The 17629-nt window shown below is 44.6% G+C and overlaps 1 protein-coding gene across 2 annotated transcripts in view; it reads right to left on the reverse strand.

The window, feature by feature from the left end:
- The window catches only part of LOC101761845, a 20751-nt gene extending 3263 nt beyond the window's left edge, over positions 1 to 17488 (reverse strand). Inside the window, exons 1-2 of one of the 2 annotated variants that reach the window (XM_004979507.4) lie at positions 17197 to 17488; positions 16553 to 16948 (exon numbers count right to left, since the gene is read on the reverse strand). In XM_004979507.4, coding sequence (XP_004979564.1) covers positions 16887 to 16948; positions 17197 to 17401 — 267 coding nt within the window. In that variant the 5' untranslated portion in view covers positions 17402 to 17488 and the 3' untranslated portion in view covers positions 16553 to 16886. Of the gene's footprint in view, positions 1 to 16552; positions 16949 to 17196 lie in introns of those variants that run through there. The other variant, XR_001164653.2, reaches the window with a different exon arrangement.
- Positions 17489 to 17629: the final 141 nt, after the last annotated feature.

Genomic DNA, 17629 nt, shown 5'->3' on the forward strand with positions numbered 1-17629 from the left:
GATCATGATCAAGGAACTTTTGTGAAGAAGAAATTTTACAACGTTGTATTGTAATGCGCTAAATTTACTTGACCTTTGTGAAGTACTTGATACAATTTTTAATTTAACCTATGTATGATTTCATGTGTTCTTAAATTTGTTGAGGTGAAGATTTATTAGATAAACATGAACAATGTTAACCACATACATACATGGATTTTTTTTGCGCGTTGAAATTATTTAATTGAATAATTTCTCGATCATTGCGATGCAGTAAAATAATTATTTTAGAGGCTAAACGAACTGGTATAGAATTAATGACTAATTCACACTTATTGTCAATATACTGGCTAATTAAATATATTTTTGCATGTTCAAAATATGTGAAGTTTTTTGTTTTTGCATCCTGAAATGCAGTGAAAACATACATAAAATCCTTTTCCAAAAAACAGGCGGGAGATGAAAGTGTGGGAAAAGGCCCTTTTGTCCCGGGTGCCAATAGAAACCGAGACAAAAGGACCTTTTATCCCTGTTGCCAAAAGCAACCGGGATCAAAGGCCGTCCCTTTTGTCTCGGGTGCCAACACCAATCGGGACAAAAGGCCCCCTGTTTATCCCGGTTGACAACTACAACCGGGATAAAAGGGTAGTTTTCGTTTCCCACCGGGGACGTACCCTTTTATCCTGGTTACAGTTAGCAACCGGGATAAAAGGGGGGCCCTTTTGTCCCGGTTGGTGTTGGTACCCAGGACAGAAGGGCCTTTAGTCCCGGGTTCAATTACGAACCGGGATAAAAGAGGGGGGGGGGGATAAAAGGCACTGTAGCCTCTTCTACCACCACCCACGCTAGTTACGACACTTAGCCAAATTTTCACCGCTGCCAAGATCCCGTGCCCTTCCACCTGCTCCGTCGCCGCCCATCCGCCTCCCTCGCCGGCCGCCGTCGTCCTCGTCGTCCATCGCCCCGACCATCGTCGTCCCGCCGCCCGACCGCCTCGCCCGCGCCCGGACCGCCTCCTCCTCCATCGCCCCGGCCCGCCTCCGATCCTCCTCCGTCGCGCCCCCTCGACCTCGTCGCCGCCGGCCGCCTCCATCGCGGGGCCTCGTCGCCGCCTCCATCAACGCCACATTCTCTGTCGCCGCCGCGCCCTCGTTCGTCGCGCCGCCTCGTCGCCGCCTCTGTCGCGCGCGCCGCCTCCGTCCTTCGTCGCCGGCCGCCTCCGTCCCTCGTCGTCGGCCGCCTCCGCCCGTTGTTGCTGCGGCCACCTCGCTCCGTCCCCGCCTCCGCCATCCCACCGCCCCGGCCGCCGCCGTCACGCCGTCCCGGCCATCTCGTCGCCCAGCTAGGCACCGCGCGAGGTCCGCCGGCACTGGCGCCGGGAACGAACGGCTCTTGCTGACGCAAACCCACCGGCTTGTCGTAAGCAAGGGCCTTTTTTATTTTTTAGTTAGAAAATGAATAGATATTAGTAGATTAGTTAGAAAATCAATAGATATTTGTAGATTAGTTAGAAAATTAGTAGAAAATCAGTTGATAAATTTTGTAGAAATTCATTCAAATTAGTAGGAATTAGTAGTAATGTGCTAGAAATTCAAATAAATATGTTGAAATTAGTAGAAATTTGGTAGAAATTCTTACAAAGTACTACTAATTTGTTGAAATTTGTATAAACATTCCAAACTTTGTGGGATTCATGTTATTGTAAAATTATTAGGCATTAGTAGAAATTTTGTAGAAATTCCAATAAATATGTAGAAATTAGTAGAAATTTGGTAGAAATTCTTACAAAGTACTACTAATTTGTTGAAATTTGTATAAACATCTCGGATCAGCGCTTGGGTTCTGTAAGTGTCCGTTTATCTACATGTAAATTTTGCCTCATATCATTATTTTTTTTGCGTGCGTCACCGTACTAACTTCGTCTTCCATTTTATGTAGCATGCTAATTCAGACGTGCCGACGTGAGGCGTACCTACATATTGGCTTCATGAATCCATCCGTAGTTAACCAAAAACAGATACAATTATCGCCGGAAAAAACCTTGGTGGAAGTATACAATTTCCTAGATAAACAAAAATTCAAGGATTTCATACTACTTCCATACAACTTCAAGTAAGTGTGTGTATACCGTCTACTTTCGTTGTCTTTTTCCTTACCTGATTAATTAGTTAGCTCTAATATGCATGAACATTTTACGTACGCAACTTCCACTGGATCCTCATTATAGTTGAGCTTGAAAGAAGCCATGTCACTGTCTTCGATTTGTTGAGGAAAGATCCAGTGGAGTACCAAGACATGCAAGACATGCTAGGCTTGTAATAATTCTGGACCTTTATCTCTATGCAAAAGTTTGTTTCCTAAATTTTATCCCTGTTACACTATATCATTCATTATTCTAATCTACAGCGCATGGAAACAATTCATAAGGACACACAAAGATCCATTCAAAGAAAAACTTACATGGAACACAGACTTCCCGTTACGTATGAAGTCTGCACATTTAGTACATTGTATAACACGAATATTTCATAACTTATTTTTTTCGGCACTGAAGTGCTTAAGACAGGAACTCGGGAATAATCTATGTGGCTACTACATCTGTGAGCACATGCACAGTTTTATGGGACCCAAGGGACTAAAGATGATGCCGCAAAACTTTAAAGTACGTAAAATAAAACTATTACTAGTTAATTATTTTCTAGCTCCTTATATTTAATTGTTCGTGTAACATTCACAAATTTCCAAATTATAGATGTTAAATATTCAACAAGGACTCTTGAAGAAAAAAAAGGGTAGCGGCAATATGTGAAGGTCTCATTGGATTCCTAATGGACGAGGTGGTAAATCCACAAGGAGAATTTTATTACGATGGACGTCAATTAGACGCTCCGAGCAACACCTCGACGGGAAGATTGTAGATATATAGTTTGATTTGTATACATAATGCACGCTAAGATCGATTTGTATATATAGTTGATTTCATTATACTAGTTGAATTTTGTATATGAATTGTGTATATATAGTAATTGTATAATTACAAATTTTATTCGTTTAAATACTAGTTGATTTCATTATAAAAAAAGTCTCAACTACTAAAGGTTAACAAAAGGGCCGCGGTACTACGTACGTGATGCATGAAAATTTCAGACGCCATGCAGGAAAATTTAAATAGGACTTTAGTCTCGGTTGGGAAATCCAACCGGGACTAAAGGGTAACCACTCATGTGCGCCACCTGTATTCTACCAAGTGGCATGTGGTAATGCCATGTTTGTTTTAATTTCGTCCATCAGCATTCACAATGATATCATCACCATTATGTAATTATGCCACTTTTAATTTTCTTGCAACTCTGTGAAGTTAACAGTCTCTGATCAAGTTTCTGAGGATTGCTATATCTTTGTTTATTATCTACGGAAGTTGACAGCACATCCACCATAATTCATGGCCCACCAGACTCTAAGTCCACTGCGAGTATATATTAATTTGTTTTAATCCGACTATACTAGATGTGTACCAATCATTCGATGTGAGGGACGAACTAATTGTTTCTTGTCGACTATTGCACCGTACCTCTCGTTTTCCAAACAATTAAATGGTACCCTTCCATGATGGTTAAAACATACCGACTATCTATATTATTGCTTTCTTGAGCATACCAAAGGGAACGAGATAATCACAGACAAGATATTATATACTAAAAGGTACAGAAATAAATATAAATTAATCACGAGTTAATTGGTATGATGATGTTATAGATCATTTATATACTGCGCCGTTCAACTTCTGTGGCCTGTCCGGCTTCTTCCTTTCCCCATATAATGTAATACGTTCAACTCAAATGAATGAAATCAAATTATGCGTGTATTATTCTCGCTTTCAGTAGGGGCTAAATCTCTCGAAAATCCATCCGGGATAAAGATGAGAAATTAATCCATGCGTGGCTTCATGCAAATTTGTTCAGATCAGGTTTGAACAGCATGTAATCTTTTTCAGGCATCTATATGGAGCGTGGGTGTGTTATGTTATCTTCTACTACACATATAACATTAAATTCATTCAGTTTGGCCGAGAGCCCAAAATGCAACGAATATGCCATCCAACGTGAAAAAAAGATGTGGAACAGTATACTCTATCTTCGAAATTAATTAACGAGATTCAGCTTCAAAAGAGATAAGAGCAGACAAGAGGCACATGGGTGCATGCATCCACACCTTGGGATGCTGCAAAATTTGGGATCACGTGTGCGGATCCCTAATTAGGAAAAAAGAATAATTGTGCTAGCAAAATGTGGAACACGACTGCCGGCCCAGTTGGCGCTAAGACATCGTACGTGCATTAAGTCTGAGGTGCCCAACGATCTCTTTCTTTAACTCATGCTTGACTGTGACGGTGCTATTATATAATATTGCATGATCATCATGATAAGATCGTATAGTGACTGAGTGAGACATGTACTATAACTTGCATTTAAGCCTCGAACTGTGTGTCGTTACGTGAGCTGCCTCCTCTCCTCGCCTCTGAATTATTGAACCGTTTCCAACAGTGTTGGTCTCGACGAAATTTGACACCAACCAGATTTACGAAGAAAAGAGAATAATACTTGGAATTGGGAAAAGTTGATCTCTCTTTACAATGGGTAGGTGCTCCCCTTTTATAGTGACCCATGACCCCCTTTACATTCCAAAAATATCCTTTCTCAACCACTACATTCCTAGGATATGCCGTACAAATTGAACTCTTCCACGTGGTCACATTTCTCACGCCTCCTGTTTTCCAACCTCGAGACTTCATCTTCACGCCAAGTTGATCATCTAGCCTCGAGGCTCCATCCACGATCCGGAATGAACGTCCAGCCTCGAGGCTCCTGCTTGTTAGAAGAACCGTCGTATGAGACGAGGATTGTATCTTAGAGATAAGAGTTGTTATGGTTTGAGTTGGCCGGCTAGTAGATAGAGATAGAATCTTGATGTATTTGAATGCTGGCTAAACTTTATCTATAACAAGATGCATTGTAATCTGTTGGGACTTTCCCCCTATATAAACGTGCAACCACGGCGAGCCAAGATAGGGCAACCGTGTTCAACTCTTTTGACATGGTAATCAGAGCCCTTCTTCCATAAAATACATCTACATCTACACCACCTGGCGCACGCCACCTTGTTGCCTGGCACACGTCATCACCTTGCATGCAACAGTCATGGTGTCATCATCGTCGTCGTCAGCCACTGCGCCCACGGCGTCGCAGCTTGGAGCTCCTGTAGCTGAAAAGCTTACAGGGGAGAATTATGTCTTATGGAAGGCTCAATTCTTGCCTGCTGTGCGGGCGCACAGCTCATGGGAGTCCTCAATGGATCTGTCAAGGAGCCGGCTAAGACCATGGAACTGGTGAAGGCTGACGGCAAGAAAGAATTAGTCGCTAACCCGGATTATGATCTATGGGTGGTGAAGGATTAACAACTGCTGAGTTATCTGCTCAACTCCATGACCAAAGAAGTGCTGGCACAAGTGGTGTCCGAAACAACTCTATGGGTGGAGAAAGCAGTGCTTCGTTATTTGCGAAGATGTCATGAAGATGCTGTTGCGGCGGGTCAGGAACCTCCTTTTGGTGGTCGTTATGCTCCACCGCCATTCCCGGGTGTTTTAGGTCCACTTATTAGTACTACTGTTGCAGGAGGTACAGATAAACCACATGATGAGGCTGCCTCAGCGAAACCTTCATCTTCGCCGCCCAAGGATGCATGAAGTCCTTCTAGATAGTACTAAGTGGATGGTTTGTCGTAGTGTATCATGTTGTTGTTGCTCTCAAATTTAAATTTGTGTATTTCTACGTAAACTTTCAGCAACATTTGAGTGTAATCAATTTTCACGCGTAATCCATTGTCAAGTGTAATCCATTTTCATGCGTAATACGATGCAGATGGACCGGCAATGGATGTATAATGCAGACAGGCGGAGCAAGGTGTTTATTGATGGCTTGTATTATTTTCTCGAAGTGGCCAAAGCGAACAAGCTAGAGAATGGGTTCGTATGTTGTCCATGCTTCCAATGCAATAACAAGAAGGAGTATTCAAAGGATTCCTGGGGGACTATTCACAGCCACTTGTTTAAATACGGTTTCATGCCTAACTATTTGGTTTGGACCAAGCACGGTGAACTAGGGGTCGTAATGGAAGATGGCGAGGAGGAGGAGGAAGATGACACCATTTCGGACTGGGTTGCAGGCCAAGCTTTTGCAGGTACTACAATGGGCGAGGCTGATGAAGATGGGTTTGCAGAAAATGGCCCTACTGATGACCTTGGTCAGGTGATACGAGATGCATACAGAGATTGCGAAACTGAGAAGGAAGCAGCAAAGTTGCAGCGCATGATAGATGATCACCAAAAATTGTTGTACCCAAGTTGCCAGCAGGGCCATAAAAAACTAGGTACGATACTAGAATTTGTGCAATGGAAGGCAAAAAATGGTGTGTCCGATAAGGCATTTCAGGGGACGTTGAACATTGTCAAGAAGATTCTCCCCGAGAATAATGAATTACCGTGCACAACATATGAAGCTAAACAGATTATTTGCCCTCTCGGATTGGATGTTCAGAAGATACACGCATGCCCTAATGACTGTATCCTCTATCGTGGTGATGAATATGAGAAATTGGATGTTTGTCCCGTCTGCGAAGCCCTGCGGTATAAGATCAGGCGAGATGATCCTGGTGATATCGAGGGGCAGTCTCCCAAGAAGAGAGTTCTCGCGAAGGTGATGTGGTATTTCCCTATAATACCACGCTTGAAGCGCTTGTTCAGGAACAAGGCGAATGCTAAGTTGATGCGATGGCACAAAGAAGACCGTAAGGAAGATGAGATGCTGAGACACCCCGCAGATGGGGCACAACGGAGATCAATTGATAGAGCATTCCCGGACTTTGAAAGTGAAGCAAGGAACATAAGGTTTGGTTTAAGTACTGATGGATTCAATCCATTCGGTGAGTTGAGTAGTGGCCATAGTACTTGGCCTGTGACCCTTTGTATGTTCAACCTTCCTCCTTGGCTGTGCATGAAGTGGAAGTTCATTATGATGCCGGCGCTTATCCAAGTCCCAAAACAACCCGGCAACGACATTGACGTGTACCTAAGACCGTTGGTTGATGACCTTTTACAGCTCTGGAAGGAAGAAGGTGTACGTGTGTGGGATGAGGATAGACAAGAGATCTTTAATCTACGAGCATTGTTGTTCGTAACCATCAATGATTGGCCTGCATTGAGTAACCTTTCAGGACAGACAAATAAGGGATATCGGGCATGCACCCACTGTTTAGACGACACAAACAACATGTATTTGAAGCATTGTAAGAAGGTCATCTATATGGGTCATCGTTGATTTCTCCCTGCTCACCACCAGCTGAGAAAGAGCGGGATGCATTTCAAAGGGGCGCCAGACCATCGTAAAAAACCTGCACACCGTAATGGAAAGCGTGTCTTCGAGATGATGAAGGATGTAAATGTAGTCTTTGGAAAGGGTCTTGGTAGCCAACCTGTTCCGAACGACGATAACGGACATGCACCCATGTGGAAGAAAAAGTCAATATTTTGGGAGCTACCTTATTGGGAAATCCTAGAGGTTCGCAACGCAATAGACGTGATGCACCTGACGAAGAATCTTTGCGTGAACGTGCTAGGCTTCATGGGTGTTTATGGGACCTCAAAAGATACATTGGAAGCACGACAGGACCTGAAAGCCATGGGGCAACGAGATGACCTACATCCGGAAAAGAGAGATAATGGACATCACTACTTACGTCCTGCCAGTTACACTCTCAGCAAGGAAGAGAAGGATAGCATGTTTGAATGCTTGAATAGTATGAAGGTCCCGTTTGGGTACTCCTCGAATATAAAAGGAATAATAAATATGAAACAAAAGAAGTTTACAAATCTCAAGGCTCATGACTGCCACATGTTGATGACCCAGTTGCTTCCAGTTGCACTGAGGGGTGTTCTACCAGAAAATGTCCGGTTGCCGCTCGTAAAGCTATGCGCGTTTCTCAATGCGATTTCGCAAAAGGCAATCGATCCATCCAAGCTATCAAAGCTACAGAACGATGTGGTGCAATGTCTTGTCAGTTTTGAGTTGTTATTTCCACCATCCTTCTTCAATATTATGACGCACTTACTGGTTCACCTAGTTAAAGAGATTGGTATTCTCGGACCTGTATACCTGCACAATATGTGGCCTTTCGAGAGGTTCATGGCAGTCCTAAAAAACTATGTTCTTAATCGTGCCTGTCCAGAAGGAAGCATTGTCAAGGGATATGGAATAGAGGAGGTGATCGAGTTTTGTGTTGATTTTATTGATTCAATTGACTCGATTGGGGTTCCAACTTCACGCCATGAGGGGAGGCTTCGAGGAATGGGCACCCTTGGAAGGAAATCAAGTTTGAGCAATGATACTGATTTGTTCGACAAGGCACACTACACTGTTCTACAACAGTCATCCTTCGTGTCTCCGTATATCGAGCAGCACAGGCAGATGGTAGTTTCCAAAAACCCGACCAAATCCGATGCTTGGCTTACCCGTCATCACATGGAAACTTTTCCCTCCTGGTTGCGCCAACAACTTATGGGTAACTCTGAGATTCACCCACAGCTTGCCTGGTTAGCCAGGGGACCTGCTAGCACAATCGTGAAATTCCAAGGCTATGAGATAAATGGTTATACATTTTACACGAGAGCCCAGGACCAGAAAAGCACGAACCAGAATAGTGGTGTCCGCATAGATGCCATGGACAGAAATAATAGCAAGGAGTCGTATTATGGTTTCATACAGGAGATATGGAAACTCGAATACGGACCGCTGTACATCCCTATATTTCTTTGCAATTGGGTGAAGCTAACTGCCGTAACCAAAGATCAGTACGGAATGACAATAGTAGATCTGAGCAAGACTGGATACAGTGATGACCCATTCGTACTTGCCAATGATGTGCATCAGGTGTTCTATGTGAAGGACATGTGTAGCAAACCCAAGAGAAATCCAGAAGAGACATGGGAGCCAAAGTGCCACATAGTTCTTCTAGGTAAAAGAAAAATCGTGGGAGTCGAGGATAAAACAGACCAATCAGATGATTATGATCAGTTTGATGGCATGCCTCCATTCGCCGTTGAAGTTGATCCAAGCATCCTGCTATCTAAAGAAGAGGCTCCGTACTTACGCCGCGATCATGATCAAGGAACTTTCGTGAAGAAGAAATTTTACAACGTTGTATTGTAATGCGCTAAATTTACATGACCTTTGTGTATTAATTGATACAATTTTTAATTTACCCTATGTATGATTTCATGTGTTCTTAAATTTGTTAGGTGAAGATTTTTTAGATAAACATGAACAATGTTAACCACACACATACATGGATTTTTCTGCGCATTGAAATTATTTAATTGAATAATTCTTGATCACAGCGATGCAGTAAAATAAATATTTTAGAGGCTAAATGAACTGGTATAGAATTAATGACTAAATCACACTTATAGTCAATTTACTCGCTAATTAAATATATTTTTGCATGTACAAAAATATGTGAAGGTTTTTGTTTTTCATCCTGAAATGCAGTGAAAAGATAAATAAAATCCATTTCCAAAAAACTTGCGGGAGAAGAAAACTAGGAAAAAGACCTTTTGTCCCGGGTGCCAACAGCAACCGCGACAAAAGGCGTCCCTTTTATCCCGGCTGCAAACTGCAACCGGGATAAAAGGGTATTTTTCGACTCCCGCCTGGACGTACCCTTTTATCCCGGTTGCCAACTGCAACCGGGATAAAAGGTCCCCCCCTTTTATCCCGGTTGGTGGTGGGATCCGGGATAAAAGGGTAGGCTCCCAGGCCATCCTGGCGGACGCACCCTTTTGTCCCGGGTGCCATTACGAACCGGGATAAAAGGGGGGGGGGTTAAATGGCACTGTAGCCCCTTCTACCCCCCACGCCAGTTACACTTAGCAAAATTTTCGCCAAGTCTGCGCGCGCTCTGCTCCATCGCCGCCCGTCCGCCTCCCTCGCCGGCCGCCGCCGCCGTCGTCCCCCATTGCCCCGGCTATCGTCGTCCCGCCGCCGACCGCGCCCAGACATCCTCCTCCTCCATCGCCCCGGCCGGCCTGCCTCGATCCTCCTCCGTCGCGCCCGACCCCTACCTCGTCGCAGCCGGCCACCAGCTCCATCGCGGGCCTCGTCGCCGCCTCCATCCTCGTCACCGCCTCGTCGCCCCGGGTCGCCGCCTCGTCGCCCTTCGTCGCCCCTCGTCGCCGCCTCATCACCGTCCCGCCTCCGCCATCCCGCCGTCCCGCGCGCCTTCGCTCCGTTGTCGCCTCCGCCGTCCCGCCGCCCCGGCCGTTACCGTCCCGCTGCCCCGGCCGCCGCCGTCCCGCCGCCCCGGCCACCTCGTCGCCCCGGCCACCGTCGACCGCGCGCGAGAGGTCCGCCGCGCCGGCCGGCACTGGCGCCGGGAGTACCGCCTTGCTGACGCAAGCCCACCGGCTTGCGTCAGCAAGGGCCTTTTTTTTAAGTTAGAAAATAAATAGGTAGTAATTAGGTAGAAATTCAATAGATTTCTGTATATGTGTTAGAAAATCAAAATAGTGTAAATTAGTAGTAATTAGTAGTAATTAGGTTCATCGCTCCGCCTAGGTTAGAAATGAATCGTGTTTCGTCGTGGTTCCGTCCCCGTCTCCGCCGTCCCGCCGCCCTGACCGCCATCGTCCCAACCTAGGCACCGTCCGTGGTTCCGTCCCCGCCTCCGCCCTTCAGCCTCCGTCGCAAATTCATGTTATTGCTAGAAATTCCAATAAATATGGACAAATTAGTAGAAATTTGGTAGAAATTAATCATTGCTAAGGCCACCTCACTCCGTCCTTGCCTCCTTTGTTCCGCCGCCCCGGCCTCTGCAAATTCATGTTATTGCTAGAAAATCGTAAAAATTCATGTTATTGCTAGAAAATCGTAAAAATTCATGTTATTGCTAGAAATTCGTAAAAATTCATGTTATTGCTAGAAACTCGTACAAAATTCATGTTATTGCTAGAAATTCGTAAAAATTCATGTTATTGCTAGAAATTCGTAAAAATTCATGTTATTGCTAGAAATTCGTACGAATTCATGTTATTGCTAGAAATTTGTCACAAAGTACTACTAATTTGTAGAAATTTGTATAAATATTCCGAACTTTGTGGGATTCATGTTATTTTATGATTTCATGTATATACCCGTATGTACATATAACTAAGGCGATTTCTATGACTGTCATGTATGATTCCATGTATGTTTCAATCAATAGTTGAAATGGCAGACGATGAGACCGCAAGGTATATCATGGAGCAGATAATCGCTGGTGATGGTAGTGGCGACAACCTTTTACTATCGTACATGGATAAAGAGGGCACCCAGGCGGACATGTTCCTCAACATGTTCGCTGATGGGAATGAAGAGCAAGAGCCCCAGCAACACCTTGCCGTGCCGGAAGGTTCCGGCGAGGTATATATAATGATTCTTGTATTGTTTCACACCACCGTTACTACTACGTACTAATTAACGAATCTTGAACTGTTAGCCCTCTGGATCGACGCAAGGGCAGAAGACCCGAGGTCATACAAAGGTGATGGAAGGGAGGCTTGTCATCACGGAAGTGACAGAAGAGGGCAGGTCGGTTTCTCCCGAGAAAGTAGCAAAGAAGTACGTGAGTCAGATCGGGGCAATCATCCGGGACAACGTGCCTATCAGCATCAGAGAATGGAAGGGCAGAAGCACTAATCCGTACGTCCTCCCGGAGACAGAAAAGAATATGCTGTGGGAAGACGTCAAGAGACATTTCACATTCCCTGAAGGATATATTGAGAAGGATGTGAAAGCGTGGACGCTTAAGAAGATGGCTACACAATTCCAGACATTCAAGAAGATGCTGGATACCCACTACATTAAGAAGGGTCGAACTCCAGACTTCAACGCGTGGCCAAAGTTGAGGGACCACTGGGATGCATTTGTTGAATATAAGAGGAGTGAAGACGGTGTGAAAAAGATCATGACCAACACAACAAATGCTAGTCAGAAGGGCTACCATCATCATCTGGGGTGAGGTGGGTATGGCTCAGCAATTCCCAAGTGGAGGAAGATGGAACAAGATCTGATCGAACGGGGAATCGTACCGGCAACTATTGAATGGCCCGAACAATCAAAAAATTGGTACTACGCTCATGGAGGCTCCTTGAGCCAAGAGGATGGGACGTTGATTTTCAATGACACAATACGTGAGAAGGCCGAACATCTTGTGAAGAACATTGAAGATTCTAAGGCTGGGAGGTTGAAGGTGGACCGAGAAAATAATGAGCTCACATTGGCCCTCGGTAATCCGGAGCACCTAGGATGTTGCCGGGGGTTCGGGGTCGTTCCGTGGAAGTTTGCTTTCCGAGGCGACAGCGCCTCGTACAGAAGCCGGAAGCGAAGAAAGGAACAGATCGAGGAGAGCTAGCGGCAGATGCTAGAATCTAAAGTGCACGCACAAGAACAAAGAATGATGGAGGAAATCTATCGTCGAGTGGCCCACGCAGTTGCGGAGTTGGCCCAATCTGGAGCATTGCCGAATCCTAACACCGCCAGCCCTTCTCAACGCCTCTTGAGCAGATGTGCTTCTACAGGTGTCCCCGATGCGCAGACGCCCAGGTTACCCGTGGAGGAGCAACGGTTCCCCGTGGATGCCATCATGCAACGGACCTCATGTGAGCTGCATGCACCGGTCGGCAACCTCACTATTAAGGTATACTAGCTTATACATAATATTTATGCAATCTTGTCAATTGATCCACGCCTCGAGATCGGAGTTCAACTTGTTTACTTCTGCTATATGTACAGGTAGCGTACGAGAGTGCGTTAGCAACGCTGGCGGGGCAGAGCAGTCATGGCATGGAGATTCCACTTGGCTACGCCAGCGTCCGCGTAGAGCAAATAGTTGATAGCCAATATGAAGGTCTAGAGCTCGACCTCCCGGGAGGCGACGGGGAAAAGACACTGGAAGATGCGCTTCATGGGATCATTCTATGGCGAAAACGCTACATCATTATTCCCGGCACGGAGCCATCTCCTCAGAGCTCAAGACCGCTCCCCGTAGATCCCCAGCAGCGGCCTTCTCCTTATAGCTCGAGACCGTCATCTCCTGCACAACCTGCACCAGGACCGTCCCTTCCATCTATATCAAGGTCTCCATCTCCACCACATCCTGGTGGTGGGAGCGACGACGACAATAACAACACCCCTCCCCGATCACCGTCGCCGGCACCAAGAGCGGCCCCCATGAAGGAACCTGCACCACCACTAAAGAAGTCACGAGCACCGCCTCCCAAGCAAAGACAGAGAAAGAAGAAAACAAGGGAGCCTGAAGTGACTCGTAAGGAACGCTGGGAGGCAATGTCTCATGCGGAACAGTGGGCAGAAATCCAACGAGAGGCCAGTGAGTGGTTCAAGAAACAAGCCGAAGAAAAAAAAGCAAGGGAGATGGAGCCACCGCCAGTAAATCGAAAAGATTTAAACTTTCTTATCAGGATGGAAGAAGGAGCCAATAAAAGGATACCACTCTTATCAAACTATGAACGGGCTTTAGTAAAGGCTGATGAAAAGGATAAAAGGAAAGGAAAGTCATCTTCCAGCAGTGCTGTCCCCGACCTCAGCCATTTATCAAAAAAAGACGCTCAACGGGTAAAAGCAATGCCCTTGCATCAACAAGCAGAAGTATTGAAGATCATGCAAGAAACAGGTCTGGGACTTGATGAATGCCTAGGGCAAGTTGAGATGCCAACTGCACCGCCCCCTGAGCCGAGATGGCCTTATGAGCTAGGCAAACCTCTAGTAAAGCCTTCATTGGTACGGAAGCTATCAACAAAGATGTACGCATTCCATCAATGGTACATGATGGTATCCGCCGACTCGAGGGAGATGCTCGGCCTGAAGGTAAAACCGATAGATTTTCACGGCGAAGGCGAGAAAGTGCTGTGGCTAGACTTCAAGGATATATACGAAGTGTACCATCATGATGCCCTGGACGTCTCTCTGATCAGCGCTTGGGTTCTGTAAGTGTCCGTTTATCTCTACATGTAAATTTTGGCGTGCGTCACCGTACTAACTTCGTCTTCCATTTCATGTAGGATGCTAATTCAGACATGCTGCCGAGAGGCGTACCTACATATAGGCTTCATGGATCCATCTGTAGTTAACCAACAACAGATATAATTAGCGCCGAAAAAACCTTGGTGGAAGTATACAATTTCCTAGACAAACAAACATTCAAGGATTTCATACTACTTCCATACAACTTCAAGTAAGTGTGTGTATACCGTCTACTTTCGATGTCTTTTTCCTTATCTCTACATGTTAGTTAGCTCTAATATGCATGAACATTTTACGCACGCAGCTTCCACTAGATCCTTATTATAATTGAGCCTAAAAGAAGCCACGTCACTGTCTTCAATTCGTTGAGGAAAGATCTGGTGGAGTACCAAGAAATGCAAGACATGCTAGGCTTGTAATAATTCTGGACCTTTATCTCTATGCAAAAGTTTGTTTTCTAAATTTTATCCCTGTTACACTATATCATTCATTATTCTAATCCGCAGCGCATGGAAACAATTCATAAGGACACACAAAGGTTCATTCAAAGAAAAACTTATATGGAACACAGACTTCCCGGTACGTATGAAGTCTGCACATTTATTACATTGTATAACAAGAATATTTCATAACTTATTTTTTTCCGCACTGAAGTGCTTAAGACAGGAACCCGGGAATAATCTATGTGGCTACTACATCTGTGAGCACATGCACAGTTTTATGGGACCCAAGGGACTAAAGATGACGCCGCACAACTTTAAAGTATGTAAAATAAAACTATTACTAGTTAATTATTTTCTAGCTCCTTATATGTATTTGTTCGTGTAACATTCACAAATTTCCAAATTATAGATGTTAAATATTCAACAAGGACTCTTGAAGGAAGAAAGAGTAGCGGCAATATGTGAAGGTCTCATTGGATTCCTAATGGACGAGGTGGTAGATCCAAAAGGAGAATTTTATTACGATGGACGACAATTAGACACTCCGATCAGCAACACCTTGACGGGAAGATTGTAGATAGATACTTTGATTTATTTGTATATATAATACGCGCTAATTATGATCGATTTGTACTAGTTGAATTGTGTATCAGAATTGTGTATATATATAGTAATTGTATAATTACAAATCCCATTCGTTTAAATACTAGTTGATTTCATTCTAAAAAAATCTCAACTACTAAAGGTTAACAAAAGGGCTGCGGTACTACGTACGTGATGCATGCATGAAAAATTCAGGCGCCAGGCAGTGCCATGCAGGGCGCCATTTAGTCCCGGTTGGACCGGGACTAAAGGGCCTATCCCGCGCCTGGCGTGGCAGGCCCTTTAGTCCCGGTTGGTGACACCAACCGGGATTAAAGGGGGACCTTTACTCCCGGTTAAAAGACCCGGGACTAAAGACCCCCCCCTTTTGTCCCGTTTGGTTTATCCCGGATGGATTTTCGGGAGATATGCACCCTACCAACCGGGACTAAAGGCCAATTCTCTACCAGTGACGAGTGCACGATCAGACATCCTGCATTGTTAAGTCTTCGATGATACGGCTGCCTTGCTTCCTCAGCTTGTCAGCAACTGCTTCCTGACTGCTACAGTACAATTATTGCATGGTATCAAGGTAATATATATAGTGACTGAATGAGCACATATAACATATGCATTTAGGCCTCCAACTGGTCATTGCACGAGCTGCCTCCTCTCCTTACCTCTGAATTATGGAGCCATATCCAACAACAACCTTGACAGTGATGATGATGACGGCGATGATGAAATTAAGAAAAGAAGCTTTATGCAAATTGCAAAAAGCTGAAATAAGTGGTTGAAACATTTCAAATCACCAAATGCCACATTTGAAATGACTAGATGAAACATCACGAAATCAATTGCAACAGTTGAAGATGAAACATTCAAACGCCTTGCCTTTCTCCAGATTTGACCCTCCAAGCATATATGAGTCCAGCCATTTGCACATTAGACCCTTGGGAGGAGCTCACCGGAGAACAACAAGACCGTGTTCTCCAACAATTTTCCGATCAAATTGCAACATAAAAAACAAAGCATTGCAACACATCTGGCATCGCGAGCTACAACATCAACCAGTTAGGATCAGGAGAAAGAGGGCAAACCCAAGCCTAGCAATGAGTTATATCCAGTTTAAACGAGGATAAAAATGAGTGTATTTTCCACTCATCATGTTGTCTTTTCGCAGCTGTACCGCCTTTAGTGTGTTGTATTGTTCCCCTAACACCAAGTCTCCGAGGCCCGAGAAAATAAGGAAAGTGATAGCAGCCTAGAAATCGACCAAGTTTCTTTCCCCCTTTGGCATTCCTACTAGGATTCGGAATACTCTTTCGCATGACAATCATAATTATCTCCCATAATCCAAAACTCACAAAAACATCAAAAATCCGCCGAGAATAAATTAAGTAAAAAACATGCACAAACAGATAATAATAATAATCATGTTTCAATAAACTTGCTAAGGCCAGAGACAATACATAAACATATTAGACTGTTCATGACACATATCACGGTGGACAGTGTCTGTGTCCTTATTACAAGCAGCGAGAGGAATTAAATATGCTTGTCACCACACACACGCGCCCACAGATGCACGACACACATATAGTTGAGACCAACAGATGGACCTCGACTAGAGGTCGCCCCATATGGTGAACAATTTATTGGAGATAAACATGAACATAACTTGGCCATAGCTTGAAGCATAGCAACATATGCCTATGAATGGCATTCATGCTGGTAGCAATGCAATCATATCGTTTTAGGCTTGTCCAGCTTCTTCCATCTTAGCAAGCACTGCCATTTCTTCCATCTTAGCAGCAACTGTCAAATTGAGATATGGAAATCCCATTAGCGCATGAGTTAATTTTGCAGTGGAAATAGAGTACAAGATGTCTGCATGATGTAAGTAATATGCCTGAAGTTGTGAGATGAGAAGTGAAGTCAACAAATTACATTAACGGAAATGCATGGAAGGCCACACATACGTATTAGTCCACGATATGCTACAAAGCTTGTATGTACATATAACAAATTAAATGCATTGAATAGAGTGAGTTTACTAAATTTACCAGAATCGGACAGAACACATGGGAAACAGCAAGTGTTCTTGCAGAGTGAGTCGGAGCCACCTGCAGTAATACAAGCAAAACAACATGCTTTTGCCCGGGCGGATACGCAGCAGCTGCACTGTGCCGCGGTGGCCGGGTTAACATTGAGGCTCAAGATGACCAGGCACATGATCACCATCAAAGCGGTAGTCCTCTTTCCCTCCATTGCCTCCTCTTGCTGCTACCTTCCTTGGTTACCTAGCTAAGTTTATTGGTTTTGTGTTGAGAGGTGATTCTTGAATGGACGTTGCCGGCTGCAATTTATAGGCAGCTGCGCTATGTGATGATATGGACAAGGTGCAAATGGGTGGTCCAATGGCAAGGAAAGGGGGTATTCTGCTTGACATTCGCATCAGACAAAGCCCAATGGCAACTGCTGACACGCGATTAAAAT

Source organism: Setaria italica, chromosome VIII (assembly GCF_000263155.2).
Source record: "Setaria italica strain Yugu1 chromosome VIII, Setaria_italica_v2.0, whole genome shotgun sequence".
In the NCBI taxonomy this organism is placed as follows: domain Eukaryota; kingdom Viridiplantae; phylum Streptophyta; class Magnoliopsida; order Poales; family Poaceae; genus Setaria; species Setaria italica.